Source organism: Setaria italica, chromosome III, assembly GCF_000263155.2.
Source record: "Setaria italica strain Yugu1 chromosome III, Setaria_italica_v2.0, whole genome shotgun sequence".
Lineage (NCBI taxonomy): Eukaryota > Viridiplantae > Streptophyta > Magnoliopsida > Poales > Poaceae > Setaria > Setaria italica.
The window spans coordinates 11,210,563-11,225,245 of record NC_028452.1 but is presented as its reverse complement, the minus strand read 5'-3'; the positions used below and the strand labels follow the sequence as shown (position 1 = coordinate 11,225,245).

The following is a 14,683-nucleotide window of genomic DNA, read 5'->3' as shown; positions in this document are numbered from 1 at the left end:
CAGGCCAAATCATGCAAAGTTGGAGCCTTTGACCCTGTGACAAGCACTGCAAAACAAACAAAAGTTAGGCGGATGGACACCCGTGCGTAGCATGGCATGGCATCACAAAGAAGGAAGGGGTCCCCTGTGTACCTCTCTACTCAACAACGGCGCAAATGACCGGTGGTCTCTCCCAATCAAACTGCCGATCGATCTCCCCTTTAGGCTTTAACAACTGTACGCACTCGCCTGAAACATAATCCCCCACTTAGAGCGGCTCCATCGATCCCTTGCGCTTGTCGGTACCGGGGCATGAATATTCCACAAAACTGCCTTTTCTAGTTAATCAGTTCACCCTGCTGCGAGATGTAAAGGGGGGGTTAGCAGCATAGGATGGGGATAACTTCCTTGTCTAGTCCGATACAACTCAGCTGTCGTCGGCGTCAAGCCGGAGCTCAGCTGTGAATGTGTCTCATTAATGTCGGCGTCGGGATTTCCGTTCAGAACCATACCGCACTAGTTGCTGTGTGATGCGAAGGAATCGCTTTCAGGGTTTCCCAGGTTTTCAAACAGGTCCGAGGAATGTTCTTCTTCCGGCAACCGGCGAGGCGCAGGGAGTCAAAAGTTCCTGTGGCCACTGATAAGCGCCAACAGTTTGTTTACTACTACGAGGAGTGTTCGGTTCGCTTGCTTAGAAACGCAGGCACCACGGGACCGCGCATTTGGAGTCTTCGACCCCCTTTTTGCCGAGGGCCGGGCCGGCACCTCGAGGCATCTACGACAGCCGGCGCCGTTTCACACCGGGCGTACGGTTCGTTCCTCCCCGTCGTCGTCGGCTCGCCGTGTCAGCGAGCTCTCCATAAGGCGCCCGGATTATTTCGCATGGAGCGGCAGGCAGCCGGGAAAGCGACGCCCGCGGCTAGTGCGCGTGTGGGTCAGCAGGTTGACGAGACCTGCTTGCCTGCCCCTGGGCGTCGACCCGGTGCCCTGGCCATGCCGCTTGTGGCTACGCGTGCTCTTGTGCTCGCTCGAGGGGAAAGGAAAAGGATGGCTGGGTAACTGACAGATCGGTAAAGAATGCCCGGCGTATCGTATCACCGACGAGAAATTGGTGTCGTGAGATTCATCACCCTGTACGTGTCTGAACGTTTACCACCAGTCCCCCAAGGGTGCGTTTGGTTGGGAGACAATGTAGAACGGGACGGTCCCGTTCCAGTTTTTCGGGATGGGATGATCCCATTTCTTGTTTGGTTGAATGGGATGGGATGATCCTATTTTTTGTTTGGTTGGAGAGATCGCTATAGACGGGACAAGCACCGTTTTCTTCTCCTGTTAACACCGTTCGTGGGACCCACCTGTCATACTAACAGGTATTTTCTTCCTCCACCGGCCGGCCGCGGTGGAGCTCGCGCCCGCCGGCCGCCGGTCGCGCCCGCTCGCCGGCGCCCGCCCGCGCCCGCCGGCCGAGCCCGCTCGCCCGCCGGCCGCCGCCCGCGCCCGCTCGCCAGCCGCCGCTCGCGCCCGCTCGCCCGCCGGCCGCGGGGGCGCGCCCGCCCGCGCCCGCTGGACCGCCGGCCGCGCCCGCTCGCCAGCCGGCCGCCGCCCGCTCGCCCGCCCGCGCCCGCTCGCCTGCCGGCCGCCGCCCGCTCGCCCGCCCGCAACAGCTCGCCCGCCGGACGCAGCCAGCTCGTCCGCCCGCGCCCGCTCGCAACCGGTCGCAGACACGCGCCCTCCTGCGCTCGCCTGCGCCCGTCCGCGACGCCGGCCGCCGGCGCTCGACCGCGACTGTCGCGTGGACAGACGGCGCGTGACGGGGGCGAAGTGGATGAACGTCCGCTCATTTTGGTGGGACGGGTGAATCCCGCATGAGGAGTCGAATTTCCCTCGTAGGAAGTCCCCGTCCCACCTGTCCTCCAACCAAACGCGGGACGAAGTGGGATCGTCCCGTCCCGTCCCACTTCGTCCTCGCAACCAAACGCACCCCAAGTGACACGGGGAGAACTTGACTGACGAGTGAAGATCCCAGGCATTCTCTGAACCACCCGGGAGGCCGGGATTCAGTTCAGCAGATGCTAGCTTGCCTCTGAACGCCGAGTGAGAGTTCTGAACTGAAGGATTCCATCCCGCGATATCAAATGTTTTCCGTTTCCCTGTGCAATATAACAGATGCATGACCAACCAACTGGTTCTAGAACTAGAATTCACCGTCTCCCGTCACGCTTTTCGTCAAGAGTGCAAGTAGGCGAGTACCTGTCCTTTCTAGCATGTCTCGCTGAATATTTTGACTTTCCTGACCTTCCATAGGACATATCAAGCCGAACAAAATAAGTAAAGTCGGTGATGATAGGCAGCCGGGGGTGCTTTCAACGTCACCCCAAACGCTAAAATTCAACCAGCGAAATTGCTACCTCATCCAATCCACATTGTCTCGACCTCCGAAGTTTTGCGGCGAGGTCGTCTCGGTCCATCGACGACGTTTCGTCTCCACAAGTTTCCATGGCCACCATGGCCAATAGAGTAAACATTCCGGTCCATGTCTTCGCAGAAACGGCCAGAGTATGTGTTACTCGTCTGCCAATTTGTCTCGTCGTCCTTCAGATTCCTAGCTCATTGTCAATGACTCGATGGCCACACTTGGTCGCGATAACACGCGGCGGCATCCAAGACCGGAGGCAATCATTGGTGCCGGCAAAAATTCTAGCAGAGGTGCCGGTTCACACCGCGGTCGTCGTTCAAGGGCGTGTAAAAGATGAAACGTGAGCAGAAACGAGCGGCCTCTTTAGAAATCGTGGCGGTCTAGGTTTGAAACAATGGAGACGTGAGCTGATGCCTGAATGGTTTGATAGGCCTCCTCTTCTAGTTCTAGGCTTCTAATCTACTACTACTAGTAGCTACTAAGTCACTGAGATGGAGCAGTCAGCCTTGGCATCCTGCTGATAGGATCACAGGGCTAGAGGGCTGAAGAACTACGCCACATCGGTCGCCAAGTGGCGGCATTCTTTTTTCCTGATTGATGCAACTGGTTTCCTTTGTTTGACGATGAGATGGGCAACAGCTTGATGGCCGTCTTGTCTCGATAATGGGCTCAGGACAGGGTGTTGACGGAAGGCATCATTAGCTCCCACACCGGGAGCTGTCAAGTCTCACTTGGCATGGAACGATTGACGCATTAGTATATGCTAGCCCGGCCATTTGTTTATTTGCCTAGAGCCAGCGGCTTAATTAACTGGATCTTGTAAGACAATGTTCGTGCACACTGCCGTTGTGGATTTCGGAACGTGAGCAGTGCGTCATGTAGTGTGATATGATTGTATCATGGGCCTATGCAACGGTGCAAAGGTCACAACTCACAAGGAATCGACGGATATTGTAACTTTGTAAGGTTGGTAGGTTGGACACAGCAGTTCTCCCCTTGTTGCTTATGCCGATTAATTTCTTTTTTTATGTCATCGTTTGGCATGGTAGCAAAGAGGGGAATATTGGAATCATGGCACGATACATTTGACTTCATCCTTATATGTACTGCAATTTTGCAAGGATGACATGCCTTAAGGGCTAGACACACTTGTACTATCATGAAGAATACACGAGTCATCTCACAAAACTCATAAGTTTTTCCCTCTCCCCACTTTTTTTTTTTTTTTGAGAGGAGGAGATACCAGCTCATGGGCCTAGCCCGATCGACAATTTTACGGGCCTAGGTCCATCCAGCAAAACTAGCACTAGCGGGCCACACCCACACGACAAGCCCAAACTTACCACAACTCGGCCCAACCAAACCACCAGCCGGTTGGTGGGGCCCGGTCGACAGCGTCGTCGCCACCGGCCGTCCAGGCTGTGCCCAGCCCGACTCGGGCAGGCTCCGCCGTCTCTCCTCGTCTCCTCTCTCCCCTTTCGGTTCGCTCGCCGTTCGGGTTATTCCTCGCCTCGCTCCGCTTCCTTCCTCCGCAGCCCTCGTCTCGAATTCGCTTGCTGGGGCAGAAATCGGGGCGCGAGGATGACCGTGATCGACATCCTTACCCGGGTTGACGCGATCTGCCAGAAGTACGACAAGTACGATGTCGACAAGCTCAACGGCACCAACGTCGCCGGCGACGACCCCTTCGCCCGCCTCTACGCCTCCGTAGACGCCGACATCAACCAATGCGTCGAGGTGAGATCCGTCCTCTTCCCCTCCCTCCGCGTCCGCGAACCGGGACACTCGATCTGAATCTGATGGTTTGTCTTGGAGCAGAAAGCGGAGACCGCGAAGCAAGAGAAGAACCGGGCTGCGGTGGTGGCGCTGAACGCCGAGATCCGGCGCACCAAGGCCAAGCTCCTCGAGGAGGACCTGCCAAAGCTGCAGCGCCTCGCCGTGAAGAAGGTTGCCGCCCTAGTCCCTGCATTGCATCCACTGAGTGTTTGGTGAAGGGTGCTAGATCTGAGAACTTTGTGACCTGAGGGCTTGATTCCTTGTTTGCCGTTACCTAAACTTGCTGGGACTCTAGCTACCTAAAATTAGGATGTGCGGCTGCAAGGGTTAGGGAGTTTGGAAAATGATTTGCTAGGCCATTTCGTCATTTTTAGGATTGGATGTACTGTCACATGTGGTAGAATTTTGGGAAAAAGACTATGGTTTGGGACTTTGGGTAGTAGTTGCGACTTTCTGGATTGTGAGTGACCAAGTAAGCCATGCAGGACACTTTGATAGGATTGGTTGAATGATGGTTACACACTGATTGGACATGCATGGGAAAATGATGTCTTTTCCATGTGATTAGAATCCACACATATGCTAATTGGTTGATTGCTGCCTTCATCTGGTTCCTCATTGGGTGATGCATGCTCGGATTAGAGCATCCTAGAATGAAATTCATTGGGTGCCTGATTCTACTTGCTCTTCTCACTGATGTTAGTTGAAGGTAGATTGTTGGTGCAGCGTCTTTCTGATGTTATGGAACTTCATGCACGGCTGTTATTGTCCGCATTCCTCTTGTTTTTCCTTTCAACTTGCAGCACATTCCTTTTCCTTAATCTGGATTGCTTTCCTTGTCACCTATGTATTTGAGTTTAGACTAGCTGACATCCTTATTCACGCATCTCACTTCGTAAAGATGCAAAGTTTTATGTGGGCACTGAGCAAGCAACTGCTTGCATGGTTTTACTTGTTCTCAAATGCACCTTTTACAGTTTAGCTACCATACCCATCTATGTAGTTAGTCCGACGGCATGCATATATTGAGGTAATTTAACATTACAAAAAATGTTTTGAAGTAGTGGTTCTGAAGGCTCCTTTGAACAGGTGAAAGGGCTCACAAAAGAAGAAATCGCAACCCGTAGTGATCTGGTTGCCGCCTTACCTGACAGAATACAATCAATCCCAGATGGTAGTTCTACTGCCACAAAGAAAAATGGAACCTGGGGAGCCTCAGGATCTCGAACTGGAGGAGCCATAAAGTTTGACTCTACTGCTGGTTAGTGAGCATCTGAACATCTTCTGTTGTTCCACCTTTGTCTGTCTTGTAATGATTTGTGCTATGTATTAGCCTTTTAGTTCTGACAGATTTGGCATAATTCCTTTTGATGAAACTTGAGATCCAAATAATCACTTTTTATGCCCAGTACTCCAATTCGAAAATATGATTACCTAGATTCATAGATTAGGCTAATGCGTGTCACTTCATTGCTCCATAGTTATCGGAAGGCCACCTAATTAAGCTTAACCTCATGTGTAATCTTGAGACTTTCAGATCCACTTCTTTTGAATTTCATCTATTTTGGATCATTGGCTGACTCTTTTTCCCTGTAACACCACTTAAACATACAGATGGGAACTTTGACGATGAGTACTTTAAGGGGACAGAAGAATCGAACCAGTTCCGTCGGGAGTATGAGATGCGCAGAATGAAACAGGTTAATTTACTGAATCACTTTTGTTCTTTCCGTTTTATTTTCTTTTTGCTACAGGATGTCGGACTTTTCAGTTTCTCATATGGTGTAATCTGTCTTTTGCAATGAAATTCTGCAGGATGAAGGTTTGGACGTTATTGGTGAAGGGCTGGAAACTCTGAAAAACATGGCATCTGACATGAATGAGGTTTCTTGATGTGCTTTATTCCTTGTTATACGATAATTAGAATAAGTTATGGACAATTAACTGAATGACTGTGATCTTCAGGAATTGGACAGACAAGTTCCTTTGATGGATGAAATGGATGACAAGGTCTGTTATCTGGCAGCCATTAGTTTATGTAGGCTCCATCTAGAAATTGTCCAGCAACACTTATTTGGTTATATAATGATGATTGTAGGTGGATAGAGCCAATGCAGATTTGAAGAATACCAACGTGAGACTGAAGGAGACTGTTCTTCAGGTAAAACCTAGCACTTACCTTTGTGCACTTCCTAACTAATGCTTGCTTAGTCGGGTGGTCTCATACTATTTGTTTTCCTCATTGACTTGTTATCAGCTGAGATCCAGTCGCAACTTTTGCATCGATATCATCCTTCTATGTGTCATTCTTGGTATTGCTGCCTACCTTTACAAGTAAGTAATTTTCATTTGCAACAATATTCAGTTTCATTTCTGAAAGGACGTGGTTGGCCAGAGTACTGAATGAAGATAGAACATTGTTATAGTGGCTGTGCTGAGATTTTTGCTAGTTTGTGTTTGTTACAGTGCAAGAGTTCTTTGTAACATGCTGGTCCTTAATATATGTTGCTCACTTATCTTGCTTTCTGTTCTTGTCGTGCAGTGTGCTAAAAAAGTGAGGCGGAATCCTTTCGTTATTACAGTTCTACTTATCAGTTCTTGGAGTGACGAGTTGCGGCGTGCGCATGAGCCATTTGTGTTGTCTTTTGTCTGTATTATTATGGTGTCCAGCTTGAACCTTAGCTAGGCTTTGTTGAAGTGAGCACAGCGTGTGTGCGGGCACTGGAGTCAGGAGACATATCTGCTGTATAAGAGTACGCGGCATCATTCTGTGTGAAACATGTAAACCCTGCCCTTGTATATTCCGTCATGTCTTCCATCGGTATCTTCATATTTATCCTGAATCTGTCTGGGTACCTGGTACTGAACGGAGTGCTGCCAGAATACATGTTTCGCATAAGCATGCTGGCAATTCGTTTGTTTGCCATAGTCGCATTGCCAGTCACGTTTACTGGACCTTTTGGGACGTTCCTGCGTGGGAGTTGAATTGCGTCCTGCTCTTCAAAAGAAGTAATAATGAGTCAAATATCAGGAGAAATCAGTGTTTTTTAAAAAAAAACAGAAATCAGTGTGATTCCACCAAAATTTCGAAATTCGCATAGTCTAAAATAAGGTTCCCCACCTTCCGAGTTCCGAATAAAGGAAGTTCTACAGTTTCAGCAGCGGTTGAGTCTGGCCAGGTCGTCTCTTCTCTCTCCCCCAGCTCTGCTCCGGCCCTCTCCAAACCTCGGGGGCGTCTCCCGCCAACACAATTTCGCTTCCCGCCGCGAATCCCCCACCGCCCCCCATCCCACCGCATTAAACCCCGCCAAAAGGCCGCGCCCTTCGGCAGTTCGCGACACCCCCGGCTAGAAATCCGATTCCCAGCCGCCGCGGCTCGCTTTCGTATTTTTTTCCCCTCCCACCGTCCGCGCGACTGCTACCGGAGGCGGCGGCGGCGATGAGCGCGGTGAACATCACCAACGTGGCGGTGTTGGACAACCCCACCGCCTTCCTCAACCCCTTCCAGTTCGAGATCTCCTACGAGTGCCTCGTGCCCCTCGACGACGGTACGGATCGCCTCACCCCTCTCTCTACCCCCCCTTTCTCGGTTCCCGTGGTGCGTGGCGGCGTGCTAGGGTTTCGTGCGTCTTGAGATCGGTAGGCGTCGTTTTGCGCTGGGGGAAACCAGCTGACGGCGTTGGGTTTTGCTGTCTACAGAGGACGGGATATCAGGAGGGGCGTGGGCGTCGCCGCATCGATTTTCCTCCACTAACCCGTATCTGCATCGATTTTTTCTTCTGCAAACTGCAGTGTTTTCGAGTGTTGTGGCTATTTTTCTTCAGCGAACATTGTAGTTCCGTAATGGAGGAACGTTTCCACTCATTAGTCATTAGTATGTTTTGGATGCAGAAGCTGATATACGGATCGCGATTTATGGTAATTGCTTACACGAACAACTCATTATTGATTCATGAATGGTAAGAAGAGTTGGAGGATTTGGTTGAGGAAAACCCAACTGTTATTCCTGTTGTAGAACTCACCTAGCTTGTACGACTTGTTAGTTACGTCTCTTAATAATATTTAACAATCAGTTAAAGGATGCAAATAATTTCCATCATGTTACTCTGAATTATGTAGGGTCATAGTATGTATTTTATCCGCCATCCCTGGTATCGGATATCAGTCTGCCCTGTGACTGATCCTATTTGCTTAGCAGTTTTTCTGAGTTATACTGTCAGCATTTGATGCTACACACGCTGAAACTCTGTAAAGAAATTTATGCCGCCCATGCTTGGAAAACTGTCAACAATCTAGCATTGGGTGATCATGCATTAAGTTAGAAATTGTTGACACGATGTTATTGTTATTTAGTAACCTCTGCTTGAAGCTGATTATTATTAAATCCATATTGCATAACTATCATATTACCTCTGTGTATCTGTAATGATTAACACTTATGTTGACAACAAGATGGGTTTAGCTGATGGTGAAAATTGAATTTTTGTGCTACTGGACTTGGCTTAAGTGGAGTTTTCTTTTGAATCATTAGTCATCTTTTTTCAATTTTATTTTGGTGATTATCCTCTGGACTCTGCGGTGATAATTTGCTGACTTCTTTGAGAAGCTACATGATTCCTTGGGATCCTGCTAGCTTGAAAAGTCATTTGAGTGGTGTGTGTCATTGTCAAGGGAAATTCCAGTTCAGGGTTGTTAGCTTTTTCATGCAAATGTGGTGCTTTGCTTTCTCCCCCTCTTTTGGCTCCAGTTTGTTGATTGTGGCCATAAAGTAGCAATTCATAATTGTTACTGGTTAAGAGATTTTACAGATGATATGCTCCAATTAAGGCAGGTGCTAATAATATGATTTATGGCTTGATGCCATTAAAACTGTCTAGTCTGAGTTCGTTTCAATTGTCACACAATTCCTATGTTTCCTTCAATACCACAGCTGTATACATACATGATAATCTGTATAAGGAAAATATGCACATATTTTAATCTAATTTCATCAATTATTCTATTTATATGGTTTGGTTTCTCATTTTTCTTTATTTTCGGTATTATTATTTTTTTAAATACATGTAAAGAGCATGTTTGTTTTCATTTCAGATCTAGAGTGGAAGCTTATATATGTTGGATCAGCTGAAGATGAAAACTATGATCAACAACTTGAGAGTGTGCTTGTTGGCCCTGTCAATGTTGGGACTTACCGTTTTGTACTCCAGGTAATATATGTTGTATTGCTCATTCTACTTTAAAACATTCACTAGACACAATAAGCCTGAAATCCTAGTAGTAGAATAAAGCACGAGCACTGCTTGTGTTCTGCTTTGCTGTGTTAATCTTGTGGCATATCTAAACTTGCATCTGCCATCTGGAAAAATGATTTGCCATTTCCATTGCAGGCTGACCCACCAGATCCCTCAAAGATCCGTGAGGAAGACATAATTGGTGTGACCGTGCTGCTATTGACATGCTCTTACATGGGCCAGGAGTTCATGAGAGTAGGTTACTATGTGAACAATGATTACGACGATGAGCAATTGAGAGAAGAGCCTCCAGCAAAGGTGCTAATTGACCGGGTGCAGAGAAATATCTTGGCGGACAAGCCCCGCGTCACCAAGTTCCCTATCAACTTCCATCCTGAACCAAGTACAAGCGCGGGACAGCAGCAGCAGGAACCCCAGACAGCCTCGCCAGAAAACCACACAGGCAATGGTGATGCAAGCAAGCCTGAAGCTGACCAATGAGCACAGTTTGGTGTGCTAACATTTTGGTGCACATCTTCCAGGATTTGCTGTAATATTGCAAACGGGATTACTTATTCTGCATTGCTCTGGGATCGTGGTTCTAGCACTTGGTGGTTGTTTAGAACTGTTTGTTCTGTAACTTGAGTTGGAATTGCCGGGTGGCTGGATGTTACTTTAGTACTTTCAGTACGTTCTCTTGCAATTGCTGTATTGCTTTCTTTAGAGTAGCGAGTCAACCTAAACTACCCGTGAGCAATTCATCAGCTTTGTGGTATAGATTCTAACTGGGGAACCCTTTTGCTCACAGTGCAAGTGTGGTGTAATGACTTGTAATTGTAAGCACACGCTTGTTTTGCCATGAGAACTGAGGAATGGCAGTTCCCTGGAGTTGATCAAAGTCTCTGTTGCCGGCTGCATTCCTCAGCCGTTGGTTGGAGTAGCATGTCCTTGGTGTGCCGCGCAATGCTTGCCTTCATTTGTATACGATCTGAGTCTTACTAGCAAGTGCACAGAGATGCATGTTAATATGTTATCAAAAGGACAGAGGAACTAACCCAGTGCAGCCTGCCAAGCTCATCTTATTATGCTGGTAGCCCTGCTTCAGAGTGTTGTATGTTGCTGCAGTTTCACATCAATTTCAATCCGAATATAACCTGATCAAACACAACAAAAAACAAGCGGTCCTGGAACTGCAAACCTTAGCAACCACAACAAAAAAACTGCAGAAGAACTGTGCCCTCTTCCTTTGCATTATGCTCCCTCTTCCCATATTTCGCAGGATGATCCACGTGAATTCTTTTTAGACCTCTTGGTGGCCGTAGATTGAATCAACCCCTTGTCATGAACATTTGCCCCCGTTTTGTTTTACTCCTGCCTTCAAAATTCGTTTCAGTGTGCAATTTTGCACGATCCTGCGACACAGTAACACCCGCCTACACCTATTTTTACAGAATCTTTTGTGGTGATTTTCCGTGTATGCAAGTTATCCGCAGGTTGTAGTCTGCATTTCAATTTTCAAACAACGATCACCCGGAGAACATCCCCCTTTTTTATATTCTCCGTCCCGCTTATCCGTACGAGATTGAACCTTGGTAGGCTTAGACGCGGATGTACTCCCAGCCTCCTCCAATTTTCGCAAAATCATAAGCGGATTCGTCAGAGAAGAGGATGTTCGAGTTTGAAATGTTCAGCTGCTGCCTGGATTTCTTTTTCTTTTTCTTTTTCCTTTTCTTTTTCTTTTGAGACGGAGAGCACAGAGAAACAGAGAAATTGGTTATGATGAGCACAGAGAAACAGAGAAATTGGTTATGATTGGCCCCTTGCAAAAAAAGGAAAAAAAGATAAATTGATTATGATTGGCCCCTTGCAAAAAGAAAAGGAAAACGAATGAAATTATGCATATGCAGCTCGTCTTGTGTTTCTCTGACTACCAGCACTTCTCTGAAGCTTCAGGAAACTGACGGCGCTTTTTTGGAGCGACATGCTTAACTGGCTTCTTCGTTTATTGAGGGTAGCGATCACAGGCAGCCCGCTTTCCCGTCCTGATGCCACCACTTTTCCGCTTTCCTTTTTTGGATCAAACGCACTGCCTGCTCCATCGTTCGTTCCTTGCATTTAGAAAGAAAAAAAACTTTCATCCAACTGTTACGACAGCTAAGCCATTTCGCAAGAGATCTCCTTGTTCCAAACATGCTTTAACCATCTCAGATCAGCGTGCTTCAAGACTCTATGAGCGCACCTGTAGTTTGTGCCATCCAGGATCCGCACGCCCACCAACCATAAGCGCAACGGCAGGCAGCATGACGGCGTCGGTCCGGAGCCCCATGCCGCCGCGGCGCCGGATGTTCCCTTCCTCCTCGACCGAACAATGCGCCACCTGCTGCGCAAGGATCAACAAGTGATGTGACTGAAGGTGTCCAGACAAAAAGGCATGCCTTTCTTGCGAGCAATGGCTCCGGCGACGAGTTGCTGACGAGGTGCCAAACCAAAAGTAGATCGGCGTGCGATTGGATGCAGGCTGAAGCATGCATCGGCTGCATTGTGCCGGTGTAAGCGTGCATAAAAAATAAAGAAGGGAACTCCGATGAATTGTGTTCATTTGGAGTTGTAATCACGGTGGGCTGACGCCTACGTAAACCTGTTCGGTTTTGTTTTTATCTGAGTAGCAGAGTTGCACTTGTCTGCAATTCTGAATCTCTTTCTGTTCAGAAGACAAAACCGATCGGCATTTGTTTGTAGGCTGGCTTCTTTGGCAACTGGGGACAGCGACCTACCATAGCCAGCTCGTTATTGGGAACATTGGTGCCAGTTGCCACCGCCGGGCGCCGGCAGTTGCTGCTTGCTACTCTTCCTGTTGTGCACCATGCAGAGACAAACATGCATTCCACTCTACTTCATAAAGAAAAGTTCACGGCTTGTGCATATGCGTCGGCCGCCACTTATTTTCAGACCAGCACGCATTCGCCTGAAGCTTCAGAAATTCGGCCGGCTTCTGTTTGGATCGAAATACCTAAATGACTTATCTTTCTAACGAACCGTGGTCCGTGGATGGATAGCGGCTACAGGCGGTGTGTCCTCCAGAATCCTGGTGGGCGGTGGCACTGCACCGCCGCGCCGGTGGTTGCAGTGACCTTTTTTCGATCTGTGGTGCACAAGAGACGGGCACATGCACGGTTTCCTCTGCTGCTGCTTCGTAGAATTTGAGCTTGCAGCAATTCTCCATTATTCTTAATAAACTATAGTATGATCGTAGTTATCCTGTGACCCTGTCTGATAATAATGGGGCTAAAACATGGAGAGCACCTGTGGTTTGTCACCCAAGGATCTGCTCGCCTTCGCCACTGCATTCGGTGGCTAACCATAAACCATGAGCTGCGCCACGCCAACACAAGTTGGTGCCGGCGCCACCGCCGCCGCCTGTTTCCTTCTCCTGCACCGAGCAAACCCGTCGTCCGCACACGGATCAAGTGAGTGTCGACTGACGAGGCGAACGGGAAACTTTGTCCAGGGATGGACGAAGGAACAATTCCAACCACGGCTAGCTGACGAGGCGCCCAAGCCAAACAAACAAGATGCCACGGCAGCGTTCCTGCCCGGCCGTCTCTGCTGTACCTCATCAATTTCGCTTTGATTCTTTTCGGATCCAAAAGGCGCAAAAGGATGCATGCATGTGCAGCTCCACTACGAACAATTACCAGAGATTACGTCTAATGCAGTGTACCAGAGATGAGTACAACAACCAATGCAATCTGGCCATATCTAAACAAATCTCTAATCTTGCTGCCTGTCTGTCTGCCCATAAATGTGCTTCTAATATATATAAATGTGTACTCCCTCTGGTTTTTTTTACGTGTCATGTCAGGTTTATCCTAAATCAAACTTGTGCCACTTTAACCAAATTTATAGAAAAATCCAACAACATCTATGATACCAAAATTATTTCATTAAATCCATAATAGAATATATTTTGATACTGCATATGTTTAGCAGTATAATGGTTGCTTAATTTTTTTATAAACTTAGTCAAATTGGATGACTTAAGACAAATCTAATGTAACATGAAAACAAAAATCGGAAGGAGTACGTACATGGAGAGAAAATTGAGAGTAGAAATGATTTTCACATCCGATCGTCGATAGAGACAAGTAAGAGCAGGCCCAACGCGGTTGCTCCACCGGTGGCTTTGTCAGGCCATGTAGGCTTGGACATCAGCGTGGGCAAAAATTGGGTTCCCCGCGGGTGTCAGAGGTTCCTGCAAAAGCTACAGGTGCTGTTTAGGGGAGTGATGCTTGCATGCGATTGGCTGGTAGGGTGAGTGGTGGGCCTAAGAAGTGAAAAATATAAGATGGCTTCCGTTGGGAGACTTGTGGTCTCAAACAGCTAAACATACATGTCATGCACCTTTTTATCTGAAGCCAATACTGTTGCATGCTTGCGTTGGGCCTGCTCTAATAAACTAATAATGCATGTCTCGTATCAAGACTTGTGCTCTCGGTTAAGCGATGTGATCTAGATAAGCATATATTACAATGCTGATGATCATATATAGGCCCCGTTTGTATCCGCTTATAAGCGGCTTATCAGTGGAAATAAGCGAGAATCCCGCCAAATGTTTTGCTTATTTCCACCGATTCTCGCTTATGTGGTAAGCCGCTTCAACGATTTGAACTACGAGAAGCGAAAAGCGAGAAGCGAGAAAATCTTCGCTTAGATTATAATCTAAGCGTGGCTAGGAAAAGCGTATACAAACAGGGCCATACGCAGTCTAACTCTACTCACTAATTAATCTCCTATGCCTAAATGCGGTACGTGGTATTGAAAAGGTCTTCCCACGAAGCATGCTTATCCAAAGTGATGGGTCCGTTCGCTTCAGCTTATAAGCCGGCTGAAAAGTTGAAACGGCTGATTTGTTGTGAGAGAAAAACACCGTTTGGTGGCTGATAAGCCGGTTAAATAAGCTGAAGCGAACAGGCTGGATATCTACAAAACCTTCTTGTACAAACCACAATCCAATAGTTTTAAATTCTCGACTGATTTCTATTTTTCCAAACCACAATCCAATGGTTTTAAATTCTCGACCGATTTCTATTTTTCCGTGGCATGTTGACAAATCATTCTTTTATAAATACTCACCGAGTATAAAATAAGAGGAGGCACAGGCTCCCTCCATTTTTATTTATACAGCACACATGTATATCAAAATTCAAATTTTACAATTTTTGACCAATAATTTAACTATTAGTTTTTATTTTTATAATGTAAACTTTATATATTTAAATTT

General features: G+C 47.5%; 2 protein-coding genes across 3 annotated transcripts; both read left to right on the top strand.

Moving 5' to 3' along the window:
- The first annotated feature begins 3,837 nt into the window (after positions 1 to 3,837).
- LOC101770119 (syntaxin-71) lies at positions 3,838 to 7,014 on the top strand. Its single transcript, XM_004961240.2, has 9 exons — positions 3,838 to 4,132; positions 4,214 to 4,342; positions 5,261 to 5,432; positions 5,786 to 5,871; positions 5,987 to 6,055; positions 6,137 to 6,181; positions 6,270 to 6,332; positions 6,429 to 6,505; positions 6,714 to 7,014. The coding sequence occupies exons 1-9, from the start codon at positions 3,977 to 3,979 to the stop codon at positions 6,727 to 6,729; spliced, it is 813 nt and encodes a 270-aa protein (XP_004961297.1). The 5' UTR covers positions 3,838 to 3,976; the 3' UTR covers positions 6,730 to 7,014.
- Positions 7,015 to 7,347: 333 nt separating this feature from the next.
- LOC101770510 (histone chaperone ASF1B) lies at positions 7,348 to 10,308 on the top strand. 2 transcript variants are annotated; one of them, XM_022825369.1, is made up of 4 exons: positions 7,603 to 7,719; positions 7,871 to 8,130; positions 9,263 to 9,378; positions 9,559 to 10,308. In XM_022825369.1, exons 2-4 carry the CDS (start codon positions 8,124 to 8,126, stop codon positions 9,901 to 9,903), a joined length of 468 nt encoding a protein of 155 aa, XP_022681104.1. In that variant the 5' UTR covers positions 7,603 to 7,719; positions 7,871 to 8,123; the 3' UTR covers positions 9,904 to 10,308. The 2 variants fall into 2 exon arrangements, with proteins under 2 accessions (XP_004961298.1, XP_022681104.1); XM_004961241.2 differs by lacking the exon at positions 7,871 to 8,130 and having other exon boundaries at positions 7,348 to 7,719.
- Positions 10,309 to 14,683: the final 4,375 nt, after the last annotated feature.

Coding starts and splice junctions, on each gene's coding strand:
- LOC101770510 (XM_004961241.2), top strand. CDS start 7,611: ATGAGCGCGGTGAACATCACCAACGTGGCGGTGTTGGACAACCCCACC. Junction 7,720..9,262: donor CCTCGTGCCCCTCGACGACG/GTACGGATCGCC, acceptor TTTTCATTTCAG/ATCTAGAGTGGAAGCTTATA. Junction 9,379..9,558: donor CTTACCGTTTTGTACTCCAG/GTAATATATGTT, acceptor TTTCCATTGCAG/GCTGACCCACCAGATCCCTC.
- LOC101770119 (XM_004961240.2), top strand. CDS start 3,977: ATGACCGTGATCGACATCCTTACCCGGGTTGACGCGATCTGCCAGAAG. Junction 5,872..5,986: donor AGATGCGCAGAATGAAACAG/GTTAATTTACTG, acceptor GAAATTCTGCAG/GATGAAGGTTTGGACGTTAT. Junction 6,333..6,428: donor TGAAGGAGACTGTTCTTCAG/GTAAAACCTAGC, acceptor ACTTGTTATCAG/CTGAGATCCAGTCGCAACTT.